This window comes from Hemibagrus wyckioides, linkage group LG06 (assembly GCF_019097595.1).
Source record: "Hemibagrus wyckioides isolate EC202008001 linkage group LG06, SWU_Hwy_1.0, whole genome shotgun sequence".
Lineage (NCBI taxonomy): Eukaryota > Metazoa > Chordata > Actinopteri > Siluriformes > Bagridae > Hemibagrus > Hemibagrus wyckioides.
In genome coordinates, this window is record NC_080715.1 from 27,055,649 (window position 1) to 27,079,208 (window position 23,560).

A 23,560-nucleotide genomic window follows, 5' to 3' on the forward strand; every position below is an offset into this window, starting at 1 on the left:
GCAACCCATGTAACACACCTCAGTCTCAGAGCGCCACCAGGGCACAGGGCTCACATTACACAGAGGGGCCAATATTATAACCCTGTATAATACAAATAGATCAGGATATTAAATTTAACATCTAAGGCCAAACTGCTACAGGATCATCAGTGGAGTCTGAAAACTGTGAAGAAAAACAAAACAAAAGGGAAAATGAGTTTATGAATAGATAGTTGAGGATTAAACATTGTCTAAATCCCAAAACACTCTGTAAATAAATGCATAAGATAATAGAATAGCGACTACATCCTACTCATGTGTCTGGAATTCAATACAAGAACCAGGCTGAATTTTTTTTAAAAAGTGTCTATCTTTTTTTTTTAAACAATTAAGAAAAAAATATTTCTATCATATTCTAAAGATGCAAGTTTTACCTTTTTGTCAGATCTAAAAGCTATAGTGGAACAGCAGGGTTGGGAATTTGATTTTATCATAATAAATAAAAATGATAAAAGAATTAATAAATCAAATTTCAATAAGAGTTGTCCAGTTTTATCATTAATATTCAAATAACATACAAATAAGCAGAGCAGAAAAATTGTATTAATATTATTTCCTAACCTTCATTCAGCAAAGACAACAATAACAGATTTGAAAAATTTATGATATTTGCATGTGTATATGATACAATATATTTTTTAAAAACCAAATCAATACAGCATTTTATGTAAATTAAATGTAAAATAAATAAATAAAATAAAATAAAAATCACAGTAGAAAATTACCACAAAAGGGTAAGCAACATTTTTTTAAATTTATTTATTTATTTATTTATTTATTTATTTATTTATTTATTTATATTATTTATATTATTTCATTACATTTAATCATTCATTTCTTACAGCAAAAACAACAATTTCAAAATATATATGATACAGTATTTTTTAAAACTAAATCAGTATGAACACAGTATTAAAGTAAATGAAATGTAATAAATAAATATATAAATATAAAAAAAAAATAAAATAAAATAAAATAAAAATCATGGTAGAAAACCAACGCAAAAGGGTAAGCAACTATTTATTCATTCATTCATTCATTCATTCATTCATTCATTCATTCAGTAACAACACAACATATAATTTGAGTAATTTTATTTAAGTACAATGCACTAAGGAAAAATATCTACATTCTACTTTCTGGTTCTTTCTTCTCTTCTGCTTTGTCTCCCTGCAACCTCTGCAGTGTGTTTGGTGATTTGTGACATATTGAAAATAATTCATTATAAAAAACAGATGAATTAATTTTGTTTCTGGGTACCTATATGCATCACAACCAATGTGTAGCACAATAGTCAGGACAATTTAAAAACTATATAGTCATTTTACCCTCATTAGGGCTCACTAAGATACGTTTTGACAGTCACTGCAAACGTAAACCAGTTGCCCCAGTTGCCCTGATGTCCCGTTACACCTGAATTCACTGTTTTAATCAGACGGAGTGTGTATATTGTGTGTGTGTGTGTGTGTGTGTGTGTGTGTGTGTGTGTGTGTGTGGAGAAACAGCGACATCTAGCGGTCACAGTGTCATTGCACGCTACAATATACGGTTGAGTGCAAAAAATTTTACTAAGCAAATCTTCAGCCGTTCTTTCAGACATATCCGTTATAACATCTCATCAGCTACTTTAAATCAATTCATATCAATCAATCAATAAATAGATAAGTAAATAAATATATGTACAGTAGTGAGTGATTTGGGACGTAGCCTTTGACCCACTACACACTCAGCATATTTTGTTCATTGAAACTCTTGTTTTTGCTCTATGCTTAAGATTATTTGGGTTTAAGGTCAAAAGAAGACCCAGACCCGATATGTTCAGAATTTCAGCTTCCATTTTCTCATATTTACATCTGTGTTTGAATTATTTGAGACTCCCACCACCGTGTTTCAGGAATAATGAGCAGATCCTTAATTTCTCCTCTCTTCCTGGCCTTTATATCACTTTGGTTGAGGTTAATCTTGTTTCCAGAACTTTTGTGGCTCATCTTGTGATATATTTCTGTTCTCAAAGGCTGCTGGTCATGTTACTGCCGGTTGTTTTGGTTTTGGTTGTTTTTAAACAGTAAATGCAGTCATCACAAGATCATAACAGACATTCAAAGCTGTTAATAGTTTAATTAGCCAATCTAACATGGCACATGTTCCAATATTTCTGATCACTTGAATTTAATGGATGAACACCGATATTTAGATCATGTTGCACACACGACAAAGGAGGAGGAAGAATGACGAAAAACAGGAACGCTCAAAAGCTATTTCAGGAGGTCATTTCTATTTTTGTAAAGGAAACTTCCAGAAATGGGACTGTCTTTATTGTGAATCAGCATGTCTGACTGCTATACATTGGTCAAGCTCCTTGTTGAAAAAAAAAAAGAAAAAATTCCAAATTCCTGTCAGTAATTTTACATTCTCCCAAAGTGGTTCTCTGTGGGTTCTCTGGTTTCATCTCACACCTCAAAATCATGGAAAACCTCCTGTAAATATCCTCTAGGTGCATGTGCAGTGTAGTGTATATAAGGTCCATAAAGACATGGATGAGCGAGTTTGGTGTGGAGTCCTGACCTCAACCTGATAGAACACCTTTGGGATGAATTAGAGCGGAGACTGTGAGCCAGACCTTCTCATCCAACATCAGTGCCTGACCTCACAAAATGCTCCTCTAGAGGAATGATCAAAAATTCCCATAAACACATAAAACATTTGCCCATATAGTGTACATATATCTGAGTCTAATATCCTCGATCCCCATAAAAATGCCAACTATGTAACATCACCATATATGAGCGTGCTCATGGAGGGACATCAGACAGTTCTTGTAAATGCAGCCTTGTCTTTTATTCAACAGAACCTCTTACTCAAACCTTCTTTACGCTTTCTCCTCTTTCAGCAGATTCATGTAGTGTGTTTCTACCTCATTATCCCTGTGTTCCCTTGGATCACTTCCTGGATTATAAACCTATAGCAACCCTGAGGCTTTAAGGATACGTTTGGGGAAAAAATATAAATATACATAAATAAATCACTAGAATATAGACTACAATCCTTAAATACAGAGACTGTAGTATTGGCTATAATTGTGATCCAATGTTAATAACACAAAAGAAACGTTGGTCATGTTGTGTACACGGATCAGGCCACCTGCCTAATATTGTGTTGGTCCCCATTTTGCTGCCAAAACAGCCCTGACCCATACAGGCATGGACTCTACTAGATCCCTGAAGGTGTGCTGTGGTATCTGGCACCAAGATGTTAGCAGCAGATCCTTTAAGTCCTGTAAGTTGTGAGGTGGGGCCTCCATGGATAGTTACAGGACTTTCGATAGATACTGACCACTGCAGACTGGGAACACCCCACAAGAGCTGCAGTTTTGGAGATGCTCTGGTCCAGTCATCTAGCCATCACAATTTGTCCCTTGTCAAACTCGCTCAAATCCTTATGCTTGCCCATTTTTCCTGCTTCTAACACATCAACTTTGAGGACAAAATGTTCACTTGCTGCCTAATATATCCCACCCACTAACAGGTGCCATGATGAGGAGATAATCAGTGTCACTGCTCATAATTTTCTTTCCCCCCTCTCATTTTTCTTTTGAAATAAAAGCAGATGGAAAGAGTTAAAAACTCTGAGACATGACCACAATGATCATATGACTGATACCAAGCACTTACAAGTCAGCTCTATTTCTGAACCACGTGGATCTGTCAGTGAAATCTGTCTAAATAAACCTGATGAAAAATATCAAAAGGAAGTTGTCCACAGTTGAAAATGACTAGAATTGATTTTAAAATGAAATGCTGTATATCTGACAGGTCTAAACCAACCAGGTCTTGTCACTTGCTTGTTACGGGTAGTGGTAAACTTGGTCTATCAGTCAGTTCTCTTTGCTATTTACTACTATTTAAGTAGCTGTGTGTGTGTGGGTGTGTGTGTTTCAGAGTGAGTGATTATGCATTAAATAAACGTCATGCATATAGTGATGAAGAAGACAACTAAATGATCTGATTCACAAAATAAAGTCTGTTTATTTTTTCCATTCATCCATCTTTTGTGCCTCTGATCCTACACAGAGAGCATGGAGTCTGTCACAGGGGACTCAGGGGAACAAGGTTGAAGAGGACATCCTGGAAAGGTTGCCAATCCATCACAGTGCACAATCATACACGCACTGCATACAATTTAGAGACAGCAATCAACACACGGCTTTGGATTGGGTGAGGAAACCAGAGAACATGCAAACTCTGACACAGAGCAGAGGAATCAAACCCCCTAACCCCTGAAGAGCGACATCCTCCTTGTAATTTCACATAATTTTTAAATATGATACCATAACCGAAGGTGTCTGAAAAGTCAGGAACGTACAGCGATATGCAGAGCAAATACGTTGATCTGAACACGGTGAGAAAATCCACAAAAACCCCAAAGGGAAGCTGGATAAAGGTCAACTGTGTAGTTCTGTCCTCTGATTGGTTCTCGACTCTTCAGGCATCCTATACAATAAAACTGTGATCAAATCTGATTCTATCATATCATTTTTCTCGTGTCATTACAAACATAGGCTGATTTTTACATACAACTTAGGTTGCATTCAGAGAATTTTGTGGAATTGGTCCAAAAAACAAAAAAAAATCCTAACATCGGTTTCATTGAGGATGTTGAATATACTCAACACACTGTGATGCATATTTTTTTACACTAATGTATGCATGTGTTAGCAAACTGAATACGGTTTTAGCCTGGCTTTCTGTGACTCCACTCTGGCCACAGTCAGTGTGTGTGTGTGTGTGTGTGTATAGATACACTATATTGCCAAAACTTTTGGGACACCCCTCCAAATCATTGAATTCAGGTGTTGTTTTTCAGGGGTTGACTCGGCCCCTTAGTTCCAGTGAAGGGAACTCTTAATGCTTCAGCGTAGTAAGACATTTTGGACAATTTCATGCTCCCAACTTTGTGGGAACAGTTTGGGGATGACTCCTTCCTGTTCCAACATGACTGTACACCAGTGCACAAAGCAAGGTCCATGAAGACATGGATAAGTGAGGTTGGTGTAGAGGAACTTCACAGAGTCCTGACTTCAACCTGATAGAACACCTTTGGGATGAATTAGAGTGGAGACTGTGAGCCAGACCTTCTTGTACAGATCCACATCAGTGCCTGACCTCACAAATGCTCTTCTATAGGAACGATCAAAAATTCCAATAAACACACTCCTAAACCTTGTGGAAAGCCTTCTCAGAAGAGTTGAAGCTGTTATAGCTGCAAAGGGCGGGACAACTCCATATTACATTCATGTGCATGTAAAGGCAGATGTCCCAAAACCTTTGCCAATATAGTGTACATATATTTGAGTCTAATATCGTTCTATCCCCATAAACATGCCTACTATGTAACATAGTCACCATATCTGAACATGCTCATGGAAGGACATCAGAAAGTTCTTTTAGTAAACAGAACCTTTTACTCAAATGTCCTTTATGCTTTCTCCTCTTTCAGCAGATTCAGAATTCCATCTCGTCTGGATGTGTACGGCGCATGCTTCATACTCAGCAGGCTGGCGGGGAACAGATTGCCGCTTGGTGTGTACATCTCCTCCCCCTTGGGCCCCATCAGAACACGCAGGGTTTTATTCCTGGCCAGAATCTTCTCATAGAACTCAACTCCTCCCTTCGCGTAGTCATGGGACAGGCTAGCAGCCCGCCGGTCCGAGTGGAACTCCAGCCACTGGTTCACGGCGTCAGAGGCTAAATAGTACGACAAGGCTCCGAGACCCAGAGCGAGCGTATTAACCCCGGCTCGGAGGATAACGGATCGAGCGAAGAGCCCAAAAATCTGCTTGAGAGCCACGCTGTAAATCCAGGCTCCAGCCAAGCAGCTCGGAGCCACTGCAGCATGCAGCACCGGGCCAGCGCACTCTAACCGGGCCACCTCGCGTGCCATGGCAAACTTCTGCGCATCTTCAGACAACACCAGGGCATTTTTCAGTGTGCTGCCTGTCTCACTGTCCCAGTCCACTTCTTTACTGTTGATGAGAATGGTGCGATTTGTGATTCCCGACAGGTCGTCCGGGGTGCTGTTAAAATTGGATGGGATTCCGATCTGTGCTCCGGAGGGAAGCCACGGGATCCCTGCACCAACAGGATGGAAACCATAAGCAGCGAAAGCCGTGTAGTTCTCCGAAGAACTGACCGCCGAGTCTTTCAGCACCTGCTGGAACACATTCTCCAGCTTTTCCGACAACGTCGCCGGCTCTCCTTTGCTCCAGGCCTGATAGATTTTTCGGTAAGTGTTTTCTGGAAAGACGTGGTAGAAGATGTTCGCCGTGAAAACGCCTCCACAGCCAGCAAGAAGAAGAGGCGTCCGATATTTCTGCACCAGCACTGAGAACTTCAAAAAATGAGAAGCCATCACCTCCTCGTGCTGCTGAATCTCTGCAGAAATATAATGCAATATTAAATGTAGTGTTATTAGTGATTTGAGTGTTATAGATGATATCAAATTAAAGACAGGTCAGATGATATAAACAGATACTTTACTTCCACAATGGAGTCAAGCAATGAATTGTGAACAGCTTTGATTTAGCTACATTGCTAACAAACTGAAATATATTTCACAGAATATGACATAACAAATTCCTGATCTACGGTCCAAACGTAAAAGCTGCAATTTATTTTTTTCTAATCTAAGTTATATGAACTTTAATTCACTCACACTAGACCTCAGAGCAGCATTTCCACAAGGACGATTAAAGCAAGCACCATACCGGCAAAGAGAAAGAGCTGCCGTAAAGCGTCGAACTGTTTACGTCAGTTTTACGTCTGTCAGCTCGCTAGAATCGCAAAAGGCTCCCTATATATGTGCACTAATAAGGGTATGACTTGACGACTTTTACACCCTACGTAGTGCACTACAAGTTTACTATTTAATCTTTTAAGACGGCACCCAATTTGAAACCGTATGTAAATATTGCACAATAAAGATGTGTAAAATCATTGTATTTTCTTTTTTTAATCAGCATACGACAAGTAGTGACATTATACAGTATGTTATTGTTACGTATTTTGTCTTTTGTACCAAACTGATTGATCTGTATTAAAAAAAGAGTGAATAAAAACGTAAAGGATTTCTATGCACCACATACACACAAGTTTGTATTACTCTCCTTGTCAGGACCTTGTCATTCACTTTGTTTTTATATGATTAATGTAATGCCTACGTCTAAATCTAACCCTAAAGCACAACCACCCACCCACCCCCACACACACACACACACTATATGGACAAAATTTGTGGACACCTGACCATCACACCCATGATGGATGTGTGAACCCATCCTGCCACATGTCATCAGTCCAGCCTGGTGGTGGTGTAATGATGTGGGGAATGTTTTGGGTTTGTTAACACCAATCAGCCATTACTTGAATGCCACATACTCTTTATATATTGCCTCTGATCATCTGCATCACTTTATAACCACAGTTCAACATCTTCTAATGGCTACTTCCAGCATGATCATGCACCAAGTCACAGACTGGCTTCATGACGATGTGTTCTTCAGTGACCGTTCCAGTTACTGGATCTGAATCCAGTAGAACACCTTTGGGATTTTATAGACAGGAGCTTCATGGCATGAAAGTGCAATCATATGAACATGGACAGACACCATGAGGCTGTTTTGAGAGCAAATAGAGTATGTGTATACATATGTGTATAGTGAAAGGAAATTTTGGACAATTTCATGCTCCCAACTTTGTGGGAACAGTTTGGTGATGACCTCAACTCGATAGAACACCTTTCATATGAATTAGAGTGGAGACTGTGAGCCAGGCCAAAACTGGGACATCTGCCTTTACATGCACATGAATGTAATATGGAGTTGTCCCAACCTTTGCAGCTATAACAGCTTCAAAACTTCTGCGAAGTCTTTCCACAAGGTTTAGGAGTGTGTTTATGGGAATGTTTGACCATTCCTCTAGAAGCTCATTTGTGAGGTCAGACACTGTTGTTAGACGAGAAGGCCTGGCTCAAAGTCTCCGCACTAATTAATTCCAAAGGTGTTCTATCAGGTTGAGGTCAGGACTCTGTGCAGGTCAGTCAAGTTTCTCCACACCAAACTCCCTCATCCATGTCTTTATGGACCTTGCTTGGTGCACTGGTGCATAGTCATGTTGAAACAGGAAGGGATCATCCCCAAACTGTTCTCACAAAGTTGGGAGCATGGAATTGTCCAAAATGTCTTGGTATGCTGAAGCATTTCCTTTCACTGGAACCAAGGGCCCCCTGAAAAACAACACCTGAATTCTATGATTAGGAGGGGTGTCCCAAAACCTTTGGCAATATAAATATATATATATATATATATATATATATATATATATATATATATATATATATATATATATATATATATATATGTGTGTGTGTGTGTGTGTGTGTCCCGACATGGTCAAAACTGTCAGATATTTCTGTCCTTTTTCTGTCCCCACTAAGATATAAACACACACACACACACACACACACAGCCAGCGTGACGGAATAGTCCACTTTCTCAAGCGGGGAAAGCTGCAACATCTGGTGAGCACCGCTGTCGGGGAGAAGAGACAGTTAGTAGCTTGTAGACTGTGGACACACTGGACCTTGTGTTTATTGCCGGGATGTAGAAGAGAACACTGCGGGGAAATTCTTCAGGATTTTCGCCGAAAACTCGAGCGTCCTGCCGACGAGACCATTCTGTCTTTTCTATTTATAGAATCCGTCGTTGCGATGTGAAGATTTGTGGCAGAGTAATTTGACGAGAGCGGAAGAAGAAGAAGAAGAAGAAGAAGAAGAAGAAAACAGCTCTGTGTGTTCTCGACCATAAAGGAGAACCTGTTGAATAAACAACCTCTACACTGATATTAAGGGCATGTGGGGAAGGGATTGGGACACAGCCCTTCTGAACGAGGCAGCCGGCAGATCTCGGGTAAGTGCCCTTAGGAGAAAGCAAAATGTTTGGATGTATTAACGGGATCATTAGGGATGGACAGACTGTGTGTGTGTGTGTGTGTGTGTGTGTGAGAGAGAGAGAGAGATCAGTGTGAAATTTGAGGGAGTGTCTGTTTCCGGCTCTCTACTGGCATGCAGCTGTCAGATCTGAAGTACATAAATAGATAGATAGATAGATAGATAGATAGATAGATAGATAGATAGATAGGTAGATAGATAGATAGATAGATAGATAGATAGGTAGATAGATAGATAGATAAACAAACAAACAATCAAATAAGTAAGTAAGTAAGTAAATAAATAAATAAATGTGTTACAAACAGCCCAGATAGCTCACATTTTGTTCAGCATTTTAATGTTTTTCATCTCAGGGTTGCCAGATTATAAATGCTCAATTTCTAATCCAGTCCAACTGAAAAAGCAATCCCAGAGAAATGTGTGCCAAATGTGTAAACCATCCAACAATAGGGTTAATAAAACATCCCAGTTTGGTGGTTCACAATCTGGCAACCCAGACTGTATGGAAACTTTTGAGAAAGCACCCGAGCAGCATGTTAGTTTTCTCCATTTTGGGTGAAACCACAACAAGACAAAAATATATCTGTTGGGGAAATACAAGACAGCGTTCACGTCGTCAAATGTGCAGAGATACGTGGTGGGAGATGCGGTCATGTTGTACAAAAGTTCAAAAAAGATCAGACAGTGCAGTGACACATCAGCTAGTGAAGTCTTTTTAGCTCATTATAGATCACAAAGGAGTCTAATTTCTCAAACCAGAGCATCAAAATCGAAAAAACTCCACTCTGAATGACATGCACGTCAGTATGTCTAATCAATATGTTATCATCAGTTATGCTAACGTTTATCAGTTTCTTTTATCACCCACCATGACCTCTTTGCTGATAGTGAGTTCATCTCTACCTAAACAGAGTGATGCAGCAGTGCTTTAATCTCTCCTCTTCATCTCTACATAAATCTACAGCTTCAACTTTCCTGGTAGCTCCACCCCTCAATTCCATCCTACTCATCATCTCATATACCGCAAATCATTTTAACTGTGTCATGCAGTGTCGCACGGAGCACAGAGTCTGACGTCTCCCAATACTTCTACATCTCTGGCATTTAAGTGAAAACAAAACTGCTTTTGTGTTTGAGATCCAACTGCAAAAGCTTCCTGTTATCCCTTATGTTTGAACGATTTTCTCTTATGAAATGCCGTTATAACCGCTCTACCGATATCAGTCTGTGACATCATAGTCGCACATGAACATAAATTCTCACAGGGATATTAGCACCAGAACCATGTACCCCATCACAATGGTGGTGGTAGCACAAGTGGTTAAGGCTCTGGGTCATTGACCGGCGGATCAGGGTTCAAGCCCCAGCACCACCAAGCTGCCGTCGTTGGGCCCTTGAGCAGGGGCGCTCCATCATGGCTGGCTCTGCGCTCTGACCCCAAGGATAGGATATATAGAAAGAATTTCACTATGCAGTAATGTATATGTGAGAAATGAAGACAACTTAAAAGTCATGCAGCAGAAAGAGATTTTAATGTGTTTTAGCAAGAGGTTTTCTTTAATTATTTCTGTAAAAGACTTTGTAATGCTTTAATGTTGTAAATATGAAAGCATCTGGTATCTCACAGGATCTAATCTTTTGATTCTGTACAGTTTAGGTTCAAGTGTATGATTTGAGTTGAACGGGTCTGACTGGAGAATATGTCAGACCCGTTCAACATTAAGATCATTTTATCTTGTAGAGAGAGTGTTCAGTGTGATGTGTAATATCCTTGTGTTGCAATTCAGACAACACACACACACAAACACACAGACACACACACACACACACACACAGCACAACATGCAGTGAGTCTCAACTCTGTGACATGTAGCTCGTTGACTAATCACGTCACTTCTAATGCATTGTAGTTGAAATATGTACTTAGTTGCAGATTTTACTCAGTCATGTGTTAACAGCTGAACACCTGAACTCATATTCATGAGAATTCTTAGTGCAAAGAGTGACAGAATTCTGAGAAAATTCTTAGAAATGTGGGTCTTTCCCCACTAAGTACTGCATCAGCTATATGTGGCTGAAATGATAATAAAGCTTCTTGACTTGATTTGACTCAAAATTAAAGAGACGATCCTAGTAAAGATAAAACTGTTTCACAAAACTGGGTGTTCCCAGTCCGCAGTGGTCAGTATCTATCAAAAGTGGTCCAAGGAAGGAACAGTGGTGAACCGGCGACAGGGTCATGGGTGGCCAAGGCTCATTGATGCACGTGGGGAGTGAAGGCTGGCCCGTGTGATCCGATCCAACAGACGAGCTACTGTTGCTCAAATTACTGAAGAAGTTAATGATGGTTCTGATAGAAAGGTGTCAGAATACACAGTGCATCACAGTTTATTGCATATGGGGCTGCATAGTTGCAGATCAGTCAGGGTGGCCATGCTGACCCCTGTGCACCACCAAAAGCACCAACAATGGGCATGTGAGCATCATAACTGGACCACGGAGCAATGAAAAAATGTGGCCTGGTCTGATGAATCATGTTTTTTTTTTTTTTTTACATCACGTGGCCGGGTGCGTGTCCGTCACTTACCTGGGGAACACATGGCACCAGGATGCACTATGGGAAGATGGCAAGCTTGTGAAGGCAGTGTCATGCTTTGGGCAATGTTCTGCTGGGAAACCTTGGGTCCTGCCATCCATGTGGTCTCTTTCAGCAGGATAATGCGCCGTATCACAGAGCAAAAATGGTTCAGGAATGGTTTGATGAGCACAAGAACAAGTTTGAGGTGTTGACTTGGCCTCCAGCATCTGTAGGATGCGCTGGACAAACTAGTCCGGTCCATGGAGACCCCACCTCGTAACTTAGACTTAAAGGATCTGCTGCAAACCAAAGATCTTGGTGCCAGATACCACAGCACACCTTCAGGGATCTAGTGGAGTCCATTTTTTCCCTTGTTTTTGTCTTGTCCTTGCTCAGAGTTGCTCTGAGATTAGTCCTGCATTACTAGTTAAGATAATATTCCTAGTTTATGCTAAATCAGGAGATTATTTTAAGAACATGGATCCGGTGTCAGTTACCTATCACTGGTGCAGCTTTTGAAGGAATCATTTCAGAGATTGTAGATTAATTAAATCACCACCCAGAGGAGGCACTGTCTTACAGCACTGATGGATTTACATCACTTTAGAAAAATGGATAGACAAAAAAATAATCTCATGGAGTTTCCAAGGAGGAGGAGGAGGAAGTTGGGGGTGATAGTGACTTAGAGATTAGCATGTTTGTCTCACATCTTGAGGGTTGGGGGTTCAATTCTTGCCTTTTTCCTGTGTGGGTGGAGTCTGCATGTTTTTCCCTGTGCTGTAGTGGTTTTCTCTGGGTGCTCTGGTTTCCTCCCCCAGTCTGAAGACATACGTTGTAGGCTGATGAGCATCTTTAATTTGTTTGTAGTGTGTAAATGGGCATGTGTAGGTGTGTGACTGTGCCATGCATTGAGTCTAGGGTGCCCCCTGTCTTGTGCTGGAATAGACCTCAGGTTCCAGGTGGCACTGTGTAGGATAAGAGATACACAAAATGGATGGATGGATGGATCCCAACAGCTCCCATAGCAATCTTAGTTACATATACATTACAGCACAGTGAAATTCTTTCTTCATATACACTATATTGTTACAGTGAAAGGAACTCTTAATGCTTCAGCATACCAAGACATTTTGGACAATTTCATGCTCCCAACTTTATGTGAATAGTTTAGGGATGACCCCTTCCTGTTCCAACATGACTGTATACCAGTGCACAAAGCAAGGTCCATAAAGACATGGATGAGGGAGTTTGGTGTGGGGGAACTTGACTGGCCTGCACAGAGTCCTGACCTCAACCTGATAGAACACCTTTGGGATGAATTAGAGAGGAGACTGCAAGCCAGGCCTTCTTGTCCAACATCAGTGCCTGACCTCACAAATTGCGCTTCTAGAGAATGATAAAAAAATTCCCATAAACACACTCCTAAACCTTGTGGAAAGACTTCCCAGAAGAGTTGAAGCTGTTAAAGCTGCAAGGGGTGGGCCAACTCCATATTACATTCATGTGCATGTAAAGGCAGATGTCCCAGTTTTGGCCTGGCTCGCAGTCTCCGCTCTAATTCATCCCAAAGGTGTTCTATCAGGTTGAGGTCAGGATTTCTGTTCCCACAAACTTGGGAGTATGAAACTGTCCAAAATGCAATGCTGTAACATTAAATGTTGTAACTGTAACATTTCCTTTCACTGGAACTAAGGGGCCAAGCCCAACCCCTAAATTAAATAGTGTATACCCCAGCTTTGGATAATGAGCTCAGAGTGTTGTGTCAGGGTCATGATACAGTGCCCCCTGGAGAAGTGAGGGTTAAGGGCCTTGCTCTGGGGCCCAACAGGGGCTGATTTGTGGTGCTGGGGCTTGAATCCTGATCCTTCGATAGCAACAACCTGACGCACATATAATTGAAACACTAGAAACATGCTTAACTACAGCAACAAAAACAGTTAAAACTATAATAATAAGTAATATTGGTAATATGTTTTACCAATAAACATAAAACACCTACATTTGATTTTATTTCACACCGCTTCAGCTCAGAAGCCTTAGTCTTGCATGACATTTTGCTCAGAGCGAGAATGCTGGCTTTAAGTTGATGTAATATTCAGGTCCATGTCCTGGGTGCCTGTGAGAGTGAGACGTCTTTCCGATTCCCTCGCAAAGTAAGGTGAATGTGAAGTGGAATTAGGAAGGAAGGAAACACGGTGTTTCCTCACATTGTGCAGTGTGGGAAGGGCCGGCCATCGCCCGCTGACAGGCGTTTCCTCCCGGAACGGTCCACGGGGTGGAGACTGTTCTCCCGGCACAGCTGGTGTGAAGAGTGTGTCAGTGGGTCAGTGACTACTTCAACATTCACACTGGCCTTCTTTTGTGGATAAAACTAAACTAAAACAGATTTACACCTGGATTTAAACAAAGAGTGCCACTTTTAATTCTTGAGTTTGTGATTAAGGTGTAATATACACGCTGGATGTTTTCACACGTAAAAATGTGTTGCTCGAATGTGTGTTATCCAGTGGAATTTGTAAGTATTACTCATTTATTGCATTTTGTACAACTTGGCATGAAGAGACGACGTATTAAACAAAGCGTCAGCTGTATAAGGTGTGTGTGTGTGTGTGTGTGTGTATCTGTTGGTTGGTTGATGGCTGAAATTTGATCAACCGATAATTAACTGGATTTTGGTAGTGACATTTCAGTGATAGTTACACAGTAATAATGTTGGTTATTAAACGTAAATACTACATTTTCATTTAATATCTATTTGTTATAAAAAAGTGGAGCATGAGAAAATTATTTTCTATTTATATGATATATAATAAGATAAATAATTTATAATATATTTATATTTATTTCATTATTTATATTATAATTATTTAGATATGATATGACATTGTAATATAATATCTATTTGTTATAAAAAGTGGAACGTAAGAAATGATTTTATATTTTATTAAATATAATAATAATTTAAAAAAATATATATATTTATATTATGTTTTATTATATTAATATTATTATTTAGATATTATATGACATTGTCATATAACAGCTATTTGTTATAAAAAAGTGAAACACAAGAAATAATTTTATATTTATATTATATATAATATAAATAGTTTATAATATATTTATATTTATTATATTATAGTATATCATCTTAGTTAGATATTAGATGACTCATATATAATATCTATTTGTTAGAAAAAGTGGAATGCTAGAAATAATTTTATATATTTTAATTAATTTTAAATAATTTTACTTATATAATAATATAAATAATATATAATATATTTATATCTATTATATTATGTTATTTTATTTTATATTAATATTTCTATTATATTATGCAATACCTCTAAGTTATTTATTTTTTTTCTACAAAACATTTTTGCTTTTCTGTCTGTCATTAAAAGGTTCTCTAAACCATAACTATGTAGTGGAAATGTAGTTTGTGTGATTTCTTCATTACAACACTAGAAAATCCAAGTTTAAATGACAGAGAGCAGTAGAGATCAGAGCTCTTATGGCCATCAGGGGAGTCAGACTTGGGGAACTACTACTGCACAGCTGCTCCAGAGCCCATCTGCACATCTGTAATTCTTCATCTGTGTTGGCTCAGTTCAAATATCCTGTCAGAAGACAAAGCATTTTCAAGTTGTATCTATAATCAGTGTAAATCATATATTCCAGCTTGGTAAGAAACTGGGGTTGGACATGATGCAGTGGCCCTTTTGGTGGTGCTGAGGCTTGAACCTCCAACCTTGTGATCAGTAACCCAGAACCGTCACCAATGACCTACCAGGACTTCAAACATCTTAGTTTAATACCTCATATTGGCATCAAACACAAAAGCAAACTCATGCTGAGTGCTCTCATGCTGAGAATTCTCCTCAAGAACATCCAACCAATCCAACATCCATGGCACTACAGGATCACAGCTTTTTCTCAGATCTAAAGCTCAAAACCTCAAATGTGTTCTCCAGGAAATTTAAAACCTCTTTCATACTTCCTTCCATCACCAACATGCAGTCTAGCACCAATGCATTCTCTCCCACTGTCTCGCAGGTCTAGCTGTTGCTATGGCGACCAGTGCTGTGCCTAGCGACAACCTCCCCACCTATAAGCTGGTCGTGGTGGGCGATGGTGGTGTGGGAAAGAGCGCCCTCACCATCCAGTTCTTCCAGAAAATCTTTGTTCCAGACTACGACCCGACCATCGAGGACTCGTACCTGAAGCACACTGAGATTGATGGCCAGTGGGCAATTCTGGACGGTAAAGATTGCCAACAAAACAGTGCTAATTATAGTCTAAATAATTACCCTGGATTTGGTTTAGAGTTTTGTTTTTCAGTGCACATTTACATTCTGTGCTGGTTTACAATCAATACCTATTCAATATTGAAACTCATTTGCATTAAACCTACATGCACTCACTTTGCATTTTAATAGGAACACCTGCTCGTTCATGCAGTTATCCAATCAGCCAATCATATGGCAGCAGCACAATGCATCAAGAAATTACAAAGATCTCTGTGAGTTTTTACACGGCATGGTTGTTGGTGCCGGATGAGCTGGTTTCAGTATTTTAGAACCTGCTGATCTCCTGGGAGTTTCATACACAGCAGTCTCTAGAGTTTAAAAAGGATGGCATGGAGAGATCAGAGGACAATGACCAGACTGGTCTGGGCTGACAGGAAGTCTGTAGTAACTCAAATAATAACTCTTTATAACTGTTCTAAGGAGAAAAGCATCTCCATTCACATCTACATTCACATGTGTGACAAGTCGCTTGTGTAGCTTATTGTTTGTCTCTTGTGGGCATGGAGGGACTGCTGCTGGTGTCTATCCAGCTTTTTTAGCTCTAATATGTAGCCTAGAGAACACAGTTTACTAAACTATACCATTTACTTGTCTTTAACACATTTAAAATAAATTGTAATCCTGTAATAAAGTGGAAAAAGTCTGAAAATTGTTCTTCAGATCCCATGTTTGTTACATGCCATGTTTTGTATTAGCATTGTTAGCAGTGCATGCTAACCATATTAGCTACATACTCCCAGCAGAGGCAGAACCATATATCCATAATATCTATTTATATCTTCTTCTTACTATTAAAACACAAGGTTGGTTTGATTCAATAAAGCTTCTTGAATCTTGAATCATAGCCAGGCTTCATGCTAGCTTCCTGTTCTGGCAGGCTGCATGTTAGCTTTTAGCAGTGCAAGCTAACTCTGCTAAGTCTTATAACATGATTCAAACAGAGGAACAGTGTATTTCCAATCCTAAAAATATACTATACATACATATATATATATATATATATATATATATATATATATATATATATATATATATATATATATATATATATTATACTAATAACTAAAATATATTGTATTGTTTGATGTTACGTTGCAGTACAGAAAGATTTCAATGCTCCTACATCATGTTCCACTGTGCCACGGTGTTTATTTATGTATTTATTTTTTTTCCTTAGTACTGGACACAGCAGGCCAGGAGGAGTTCAGCGCCATGCGTGAGCAGTACATGAGGACTGGAGACGGCTTCCTCATCGTGTTCTCCGTCACAGACAAGGCCAGCTTCGAGCATGTGGACCGATTTCACCAGCTCATCCTCAGGGTGAAGGATCGGTGAGCTAGCTGCTTCCCCACTCCTGAAAGTAGAGCATCTCACAGCATTTCATGTTGTGATGTAAAAACGTCTTTCTTACAGAGAATCCTTTCCCATGATCCTCGTCGCTAATAAAGTGGATTTGGTTCATTTGAGGAAGGTGACGAATGAGCAGGGCTGTGAGATGGCTGCCAAACACAATGTAGGTTTCAACCTGTGTTTACTTCATCTTTTAGTGTTTATCTTTATCATTTTACCGCTTAACTCTTTACTTCAGGTCTGCAAGGCAACACCATATCACCTATAAAGAGTAATTTCTTTATTTTGTCGTTATTTTGTCTTTAACGGAAAGCTCTTTCAATAACAGCTTTGTTCTGGTCATGTGACCGTGTGAACCGCTCTTTTGCTCTGCCACCCTGCTGTGTTACTGCTGAAGTTAAAGATTTGTTAATGTAATGTACACTTTAAGAATATTATTTAAGACGACGTTAATGAAGGTGTTAAAGGTGATTATTTTCTTTCAACAGCACTAATTACAGCCACGTTCGACTCTCTGCTTCTTTATTTGGACGCAGGATGCTAAATGATGTTTAATATAAAAGCAAATCTACAGAACACACGTCTGTCTCGTGGCAAAAGTCAGATCTTTTAAAAGGCTTTTGGCCTTTATACCGCTCCTCCGAGACCGCTTCTGTCTTTAATTAGAAAATGATGAGCAAGTCTTAATTCATTGGTGAATATGAAAGCGGGACAGGAAAAGAGCTTTCTGGAGAGCATTTTCTCCCCGAGGCTGAAGACCAGTGGGATTGGCAGACGCAGAAGCAGTGGCTTATTTTAGTGTGTGTGGTGAATTGCAGGCTCCTGTGTTGACTCACTCCTAAAAACAGGCTGTGATTAAGTCTCTGTTTGCCCACGTGCAGAGCCAATCGATGATGGCCCCGTTATTTTCAGCAGTCGTATTTATAGATGGAGTGAGTGAGTCATCAAGTATGAGAGTGGAGAGCATGCAGTCATTTTTTTTTTTTTTTAATCTTTCATTCACAAAACAGATCACTTACATTGAGACGAGCGCTAAGGATCCGCCAATGAACGTGGACAAAGCCTTTCACGAGCTGGTCAGAGTAATTAGGTAGGTAAATGGTCCAAGATGTTTAATGTATATTATTATAGTGTATATTAGCACTGAATCCTACACATGTCTGCTTCCTTATACTATACAACACATTAGGCAAATGTATATCATTATATTAATTAATTTATTTATTTATTGCTGCAACTTGGGTTTTTATTGCTGAACTTTATCACCAACAAAAACAAAAAAAATCAGAAAAAAGGGATAAGTATTCAGAGACTGGTCTGATATTTCTGCACACAACAGATTCCACCTGTTTAACCAGTTGATCTCGGGTTTTAATAGTCGGCTGCAGTTTCTGCTTGGTTGGACTTTACGGATAAGACTGAACTGATCTAAAGCACCGTCTTTAAGCACTTAGTTCTTGTCTTTAAGCCTGAAAAAATTCAAGGGGTAGAAAATGTGGACTGAAAAATCCAGAGTTTATATATAATATAATTTTGGGAGTTTATATAAATATGCCTAAAACATACAAACAAGACTCAATTAAATAATAAAATATATATATATATATAAAGAAAACACAGCCATGGTTTGAAAGAGAAGCTGACCAAGCATCCATCTGCTACATCTCAAAATATTCAACATTTTATATTATTATCAATAATAATTATAATTAAATTATAAATTAACATTATATTATAAAAAAAATTGGCAAACAAGATAAGTAGTGACTCTGATTAAGATGTCGTAAAATGAAGAAAATGTCCTCGTCTGATGCTCCACCATGCAATAAATAAATAAATAAATAGACAAACAAATAAATTAATAATAATAAGAATAAATAAAATAAAATAAAATTATAAATCTTGTGCCCTGTTTACATATTTAATATTGACTTTAATGTCATAATGTCAACCACGTGATTATCAGTGGTACTGACTAGAAGTTGATGTGATCCACTATCATCATTTTGTAAAAAAAAAAAACAAACAAAAACACACAGGATGTATCCAATTGGTACTAGTTAATTATACTAAGAAAAAAGTTTAGCCAACATGGTTTTAACCATTTGTCAAAATCGGCAGAAAATTTGACCTACTGCTGGAATTTCCCATTTCCTCTATAAGGGACTAGTTGAGCCCAGAGCAGGAATGTCTGGCAGAGCTGAGAGGGAAATTTATCTCCCTACAACCACCATCATTTCCTCACCCTCTCTCACCCTGTTATCTCTCCACCCCGTCTTTTTTTTATTTCCCTTTCCTTTCTGACTTCCTGCTTTCTCTCTTAGACAACAAATACCAGAGAGGAATCTGAAGAAAAAGAAGAAGATGAAATGGCGAGGAGACCGAGCGGCCGCTTCTCCTAAACTCCGCTGTACGATCCTGTGAGCGCCCGCTGTGATTGGCAGAGACGCAAGAAATAAAAAAGCAGCAAAGCCAAGGAGAAGCTGACAAGACGTCTTAAACGGTTGAGAAAGACGCAGCTGTTTTGCACACGCGCAGAGACGAGTGGAGAACCGTGCGGTCCTTCGGGCCTTTTCTTCACGTGATTGTCACAAGCGTAAAGGGTGTTGGCTGCCTTCCAAGTGCTCAGTGGGAGTGGACGGTGTTTTTTGCCTTATCGCTTTGCGTCTCTGTACTGATACGAAGGGTTAAGATGTAGCTCGGCCAAAGAAAAAGCCAGTCATTAGCACTGATGTTTGCTAATGCTGTATTGGGAATATGGGATACCTCCTTAACATGGCCTTTACTGTTAAGCACAAAATGACTGCAATGGACCTTTTTTTTTTTTTTTTTGCACTTTGATATTTGATATTGCACAAATATCACATCATGCGGTCAACGTATAAAAGTCATTAAAGCATTTGCTGCCTTTGCTGAAGGCTTTGGTTGTAAACGGCTTAAAAAAAAGTAATATGGATTATGTTGCACTTATGTAAGCTGCTCAGTTTTGTTATAATTCCTTTTTTTCTATTTTCTCGTGGTATTGAAGATGCTTTTTTTTTAATTCACTTTTATCACATTTAGGGTAAAACTTTACATTAATAGTACATGAATAATCATGCATTAATCAGACACCTGAATGAACACTGACTTAAATCTTGAACTAATGATGAATTAGCTTTAACTGCGATGTGAATCTGAGCAATTTGCAAATTCGTATAAAACGAGCACCTTGTTAGTACACGATTCTTAGTTAATGCATTAATTAATACCTAATAACTCAATCAGACAATCATTCTTCATTCTCTATAAGAAAGAATACCTGCAGAATTCCAGATTGTGTCATCATTTATCATATTCATCTGCGTACACAAACTAGATTACTTTCATAATACATATTGAATGTAGGCGCTGAGAGTAATAATAAACGCTAATAATGCTCTGATTGGCTCAGGCCCAGGATCTGCTCCTTTACCCACAATACTGACATTTACACAATTACATTTATTCATTATCTACTGATATTTTAAAGCAGAGTTCTATAAGATTATAGAGATTACATTAACTGACAATCGTGTACTAATATGTACTACATGTGATTTTTTTTTATTTATCAGACTCATTTATTTCTCCTTTGCCAATATAATCAGTTCCACTCTCCTCTTCTGGGAAGTTTTTCCCACTAGATGTTGGATTGTAGCTGTGGGGATTAGTGATTGGACACCCATTAGTGAGACCAGACTCTCATTAGTGAGATCAGACTCTTATTAGTGAAATCAGACTCTCATTGGTGAGATCAGACTCTCATTGTTGAGATCAGACACTCGTTAGTGAGATCAGACTCTCATTGGTGAGATCAGATGTGCTTTAGTGAGATCATACTCTCATTAGTGAGATCGGACACTCGTTAGTGAGATCAGACTCTCACTGGTGAGATCAGATGCTCTTTAGTGAGATCGGACACTCATTAGTGCAGTCAGACTCTCATTGGTGAGATCACATGTTGGGTGAAGAGGTCATTAATTCATGATTAACTCATCTTTAGTTCATATTTAAGTGAATATGAATTCAGGTGTGTGATTAGTGCATGATCTTCTGCTATTGCTTTTAGTCTCACTAACAACTTTCAGTCTCTGTGAGGCACTTTTTTTGCTTTTTCCATTTTTATTATCAGACCAGCTTCAGTATGTTAGGAAACGTTTGTTTTTATTGCCATGCTTTTCTTTAACAGTGTTAAGTTAAAATGACTTTTAGTCCAAATAAGTCGTGTGGTCTGAGATGGAGGTTGGTGACCCTGAAGATTGTTGTTTCATATCTCCCAACTGCCACAGAGCAACCGGGTTTGATTTTTACTTCAGTCAGCTTGATCAAAGCATCAGGTGACGCTGCTGTAATCCTGCCACACTACTCCTCTGAATCCGGGACCTGATACTGTAGGTGCACAAATATGAAGAAATACAGAACATGGGATCAAATCATATACTGAAAGTTTTTTTTTTTTGTGCATTTTTTGGCTCATTACATATGCTATAATGGCTAAAAAGCAGGAAGTTGATATTCAACACACATTTGAGATTGTAGCAGGTCTAAGTGATGGATTAAAACATCATCTCAGAGTGAAACTACATGTCCTTCAGTTTACCCATCAAGAGCAGTGTTTAGGAAAACCTTGTACTAAGGAGTCCCTCAAAGGGAAACTCTTTTTACTTTCCAGAGCGTCAAAAATCGATGGACTTTTTATGTGTTTTCCCAGAAGGACAAATCTGCGAAGATGTAAGAGTTCTCCTGATGTCACCTTGGTTTAAAGAGTGTATTGTCTTTGATGCATGGGGTGAGGCACCGATCCCTGAGGGATCCCAACGTCTCCATGCCTTAGACTTTTAAGTTTATAACAAATGGCCAGGTGTTTACATTTAGTGTTTATTACGGGATAGTGAAGTGAAAATACAGATCACACACAAGCGTATGATGTGATTACGTATTTGCGGGCACACGATCTGTGTATGTTTTCATTGTTGTGAATATGTGAAGGTTAAATTGTGACATTACTTGTAGTGTTGTCGAAAGAACTGAGAATCTTTAGGTGTACAAATAAATTCGATTGCTCCCAGCGTTCATACAGTCACTTTACTGAAGCAAATCCCAATGGATTAAATGTTTGTGTTATTATTTCCACAAACAATGCAATATAAATGAAGACCTTCGAGACAATGAACTGTCGTTGTTCCTCTGTGTAATGAGAGCACAATGTTTCCTCTTCATCTCCACATTTTCACATAGACTCTGAGGATCCTGTTTAAATGTGTCTTTTCATCACCTTTGCAGTATTCAAATAATACTTTGATACCATTAAACACACACATCCTTGCCAAAAGAAATTCAGAGAAGGTGCTATTGTGCATTGTTGGTTACATGTTCAATATGTACGCGATGGTGTAAGCAGTTCTATTTTGGTACATCTGCATTTGGGTGTATTTACTTTGTCAAATTTTTATTTGTTCCATTCCTCTTTATTTATTTGACTTTCTGTTCTTTCCTAATAAAGCACTCTTAATGACCAGCAACATGCCTTGATTTATTGAACTGCAAAAGTGACCTCCTATTATGTACAGTACTTTGCAAAAGTATTTGCCCCCGCCTGAGCAATATAGCTCATTTTACTGAATTCCACATGGTACCCTGAAAGATCTGTCTTTTGTTTTAAAATACTGGATTTATGCTGAAAGATATTGTTATGAATCTTACTCGCTTTAGTATTTAAAGCTGCTTGGTTAAACCAGTGATAGAAATTGCCCTGATGAGGACACAGTTACCTTACCACTGGAATCTAGCTGGGAATCATTCAGGTTTCTGCCACATTCTCTGGATAAAGACCTCAACAAAAACACTATATGGCCAAACTTTTAGGAACACTTGACCATTACACTCATATGATGCCTTCATCTGCTGTACCATTACAATTTCCTTTACTGGATCGAAGAGGTTTGAGCCCTGTTCCAGTTCTGTGTACACAGCAGCTCCATGAAGACATGGTGTGGAGGTGAAGGTTGGAGTGAAAAACTGGAGTGTCCTGCACAGAGCCCTGACTCTGACCGAACACCTTTTGGGATGAACTGGAACTGCAGTCTCCTCAACATCCCAACATCTCAATAATGCTCTTGTAGCTGAATGGTCACTAATCTAACATCTAGTGGAGAACCTTCACAGAAGAGTGAAGCTTAGAAAAAGGTGGATTAAATCTGAACTAAACAAGCACACATGGGCGTGATTGTCATGTGTCCACAAACCTTTGCCCATA

At 38.9% G+C, this 23,560-nt stretch overlaps 2 protein-coding genes across 4 annotated transcripts; one reads left to right on the top strand and one right to left on the bottom strand.

Annotated features, from left to right (window-relative positions):
* Positions 1–4,041: 4,041 nt before the first annotated feature.
* tmem177 (transmembrane protein 177) lies at positions 4,042–6,837 on the bottom strand. The gene is made up of 2 exons (XM_058393704.1): positions 6,751–6,837; positions 4,042–6,470 (listed from the first exon to the last, which is right to left on the bottom strand). Exon 2 carries the CDS (start codon positions 6,445–6,447, stop codon positions 5,515–5,517), a length of 933 nt encoding a protein of 310 aa, XP_058249687.1. The 5' UTR covers positions 6,448–6,470; positions 6,751–6,837; the 3' UTR covers positions 4,042–5,514.
* Positions 6,838–8,586: 1,749 nt separating this feature from the next.
* mrasa (muscle RAS oncogene homolog a) lies at positions 8,587–22,377 on the top strand. 3 transcript variants are annotated; one of them, XM_058393144.1, is made up of 6 exons: positions 8,589–9,001; positions 15,680–15,886; positions 17,111–17,264; positions 17,347–17,446; positions 18,294–18,373; positions 19,608–22,377. In XM_058393144.1, the coding sequence occupies exons 2-6, from the start codon at positions 15,694–15,696 to the stop codon at positions 19,705–19,707; spliced, it is 627 nt and encodes a 208-aa protein (XP_058249127.1). In that variant the 5' UTR covers positions 8,589–9,001; positions 15,680–15,693; the 3' UTR covers positions 19,708–22,377. The 3 variants fall into 3 exon arrangements, with proteins under 3 accessions (XP_058249129.1, XP_058249127.1, XP_058249128.1); XM_058393145.1 differs by lacking the exon at positions 8,589–9,001 and adding an exon at positions 13,694–14,135; XM_058393146.1 differs by lacking the exon at positions 15,680–15,886 and having other exon boundaries at positions 8,587–9,001.
* Positions 22,378–23,560: the final 1,183 nt, after the last annotated feature.

What these genes read in the sequence shown, in the direction of transcription:
- mrasa (XM_058393144.1), top strand. Translation starts at nt 15,694, where the DNA reads ATGGCGACCAGTGCTGTGCCTAGCGACAACCTCCCCACCTATAAGCTG. An exon ending in ATCCTCAGGGTGAAGGATCG is followed by an intron (nt 17,265 to 17,346) that starts GTGAGCTAGCTG and finishes TCTTTCTTACAG; the next exon opens with AGAATCCTTTCCCATGATCC. An exon ending in AGATGGCTGCCAAACACAAT is followed by an intron (nt 17,447 to 18,293) that starts GTAGGTTTCAAC and finishes TTCACAAAACAG; the next exon opens with ATCACTTACATTGAGACGAG.
- tmem177 (XM_058393704.1), bottom strand. Translation starts at nt 6,447, where the DNA reads ATGGCTTCTCATTTTTTGAAGTTCTCAGTGCTGGTGCAGAAATATCGG.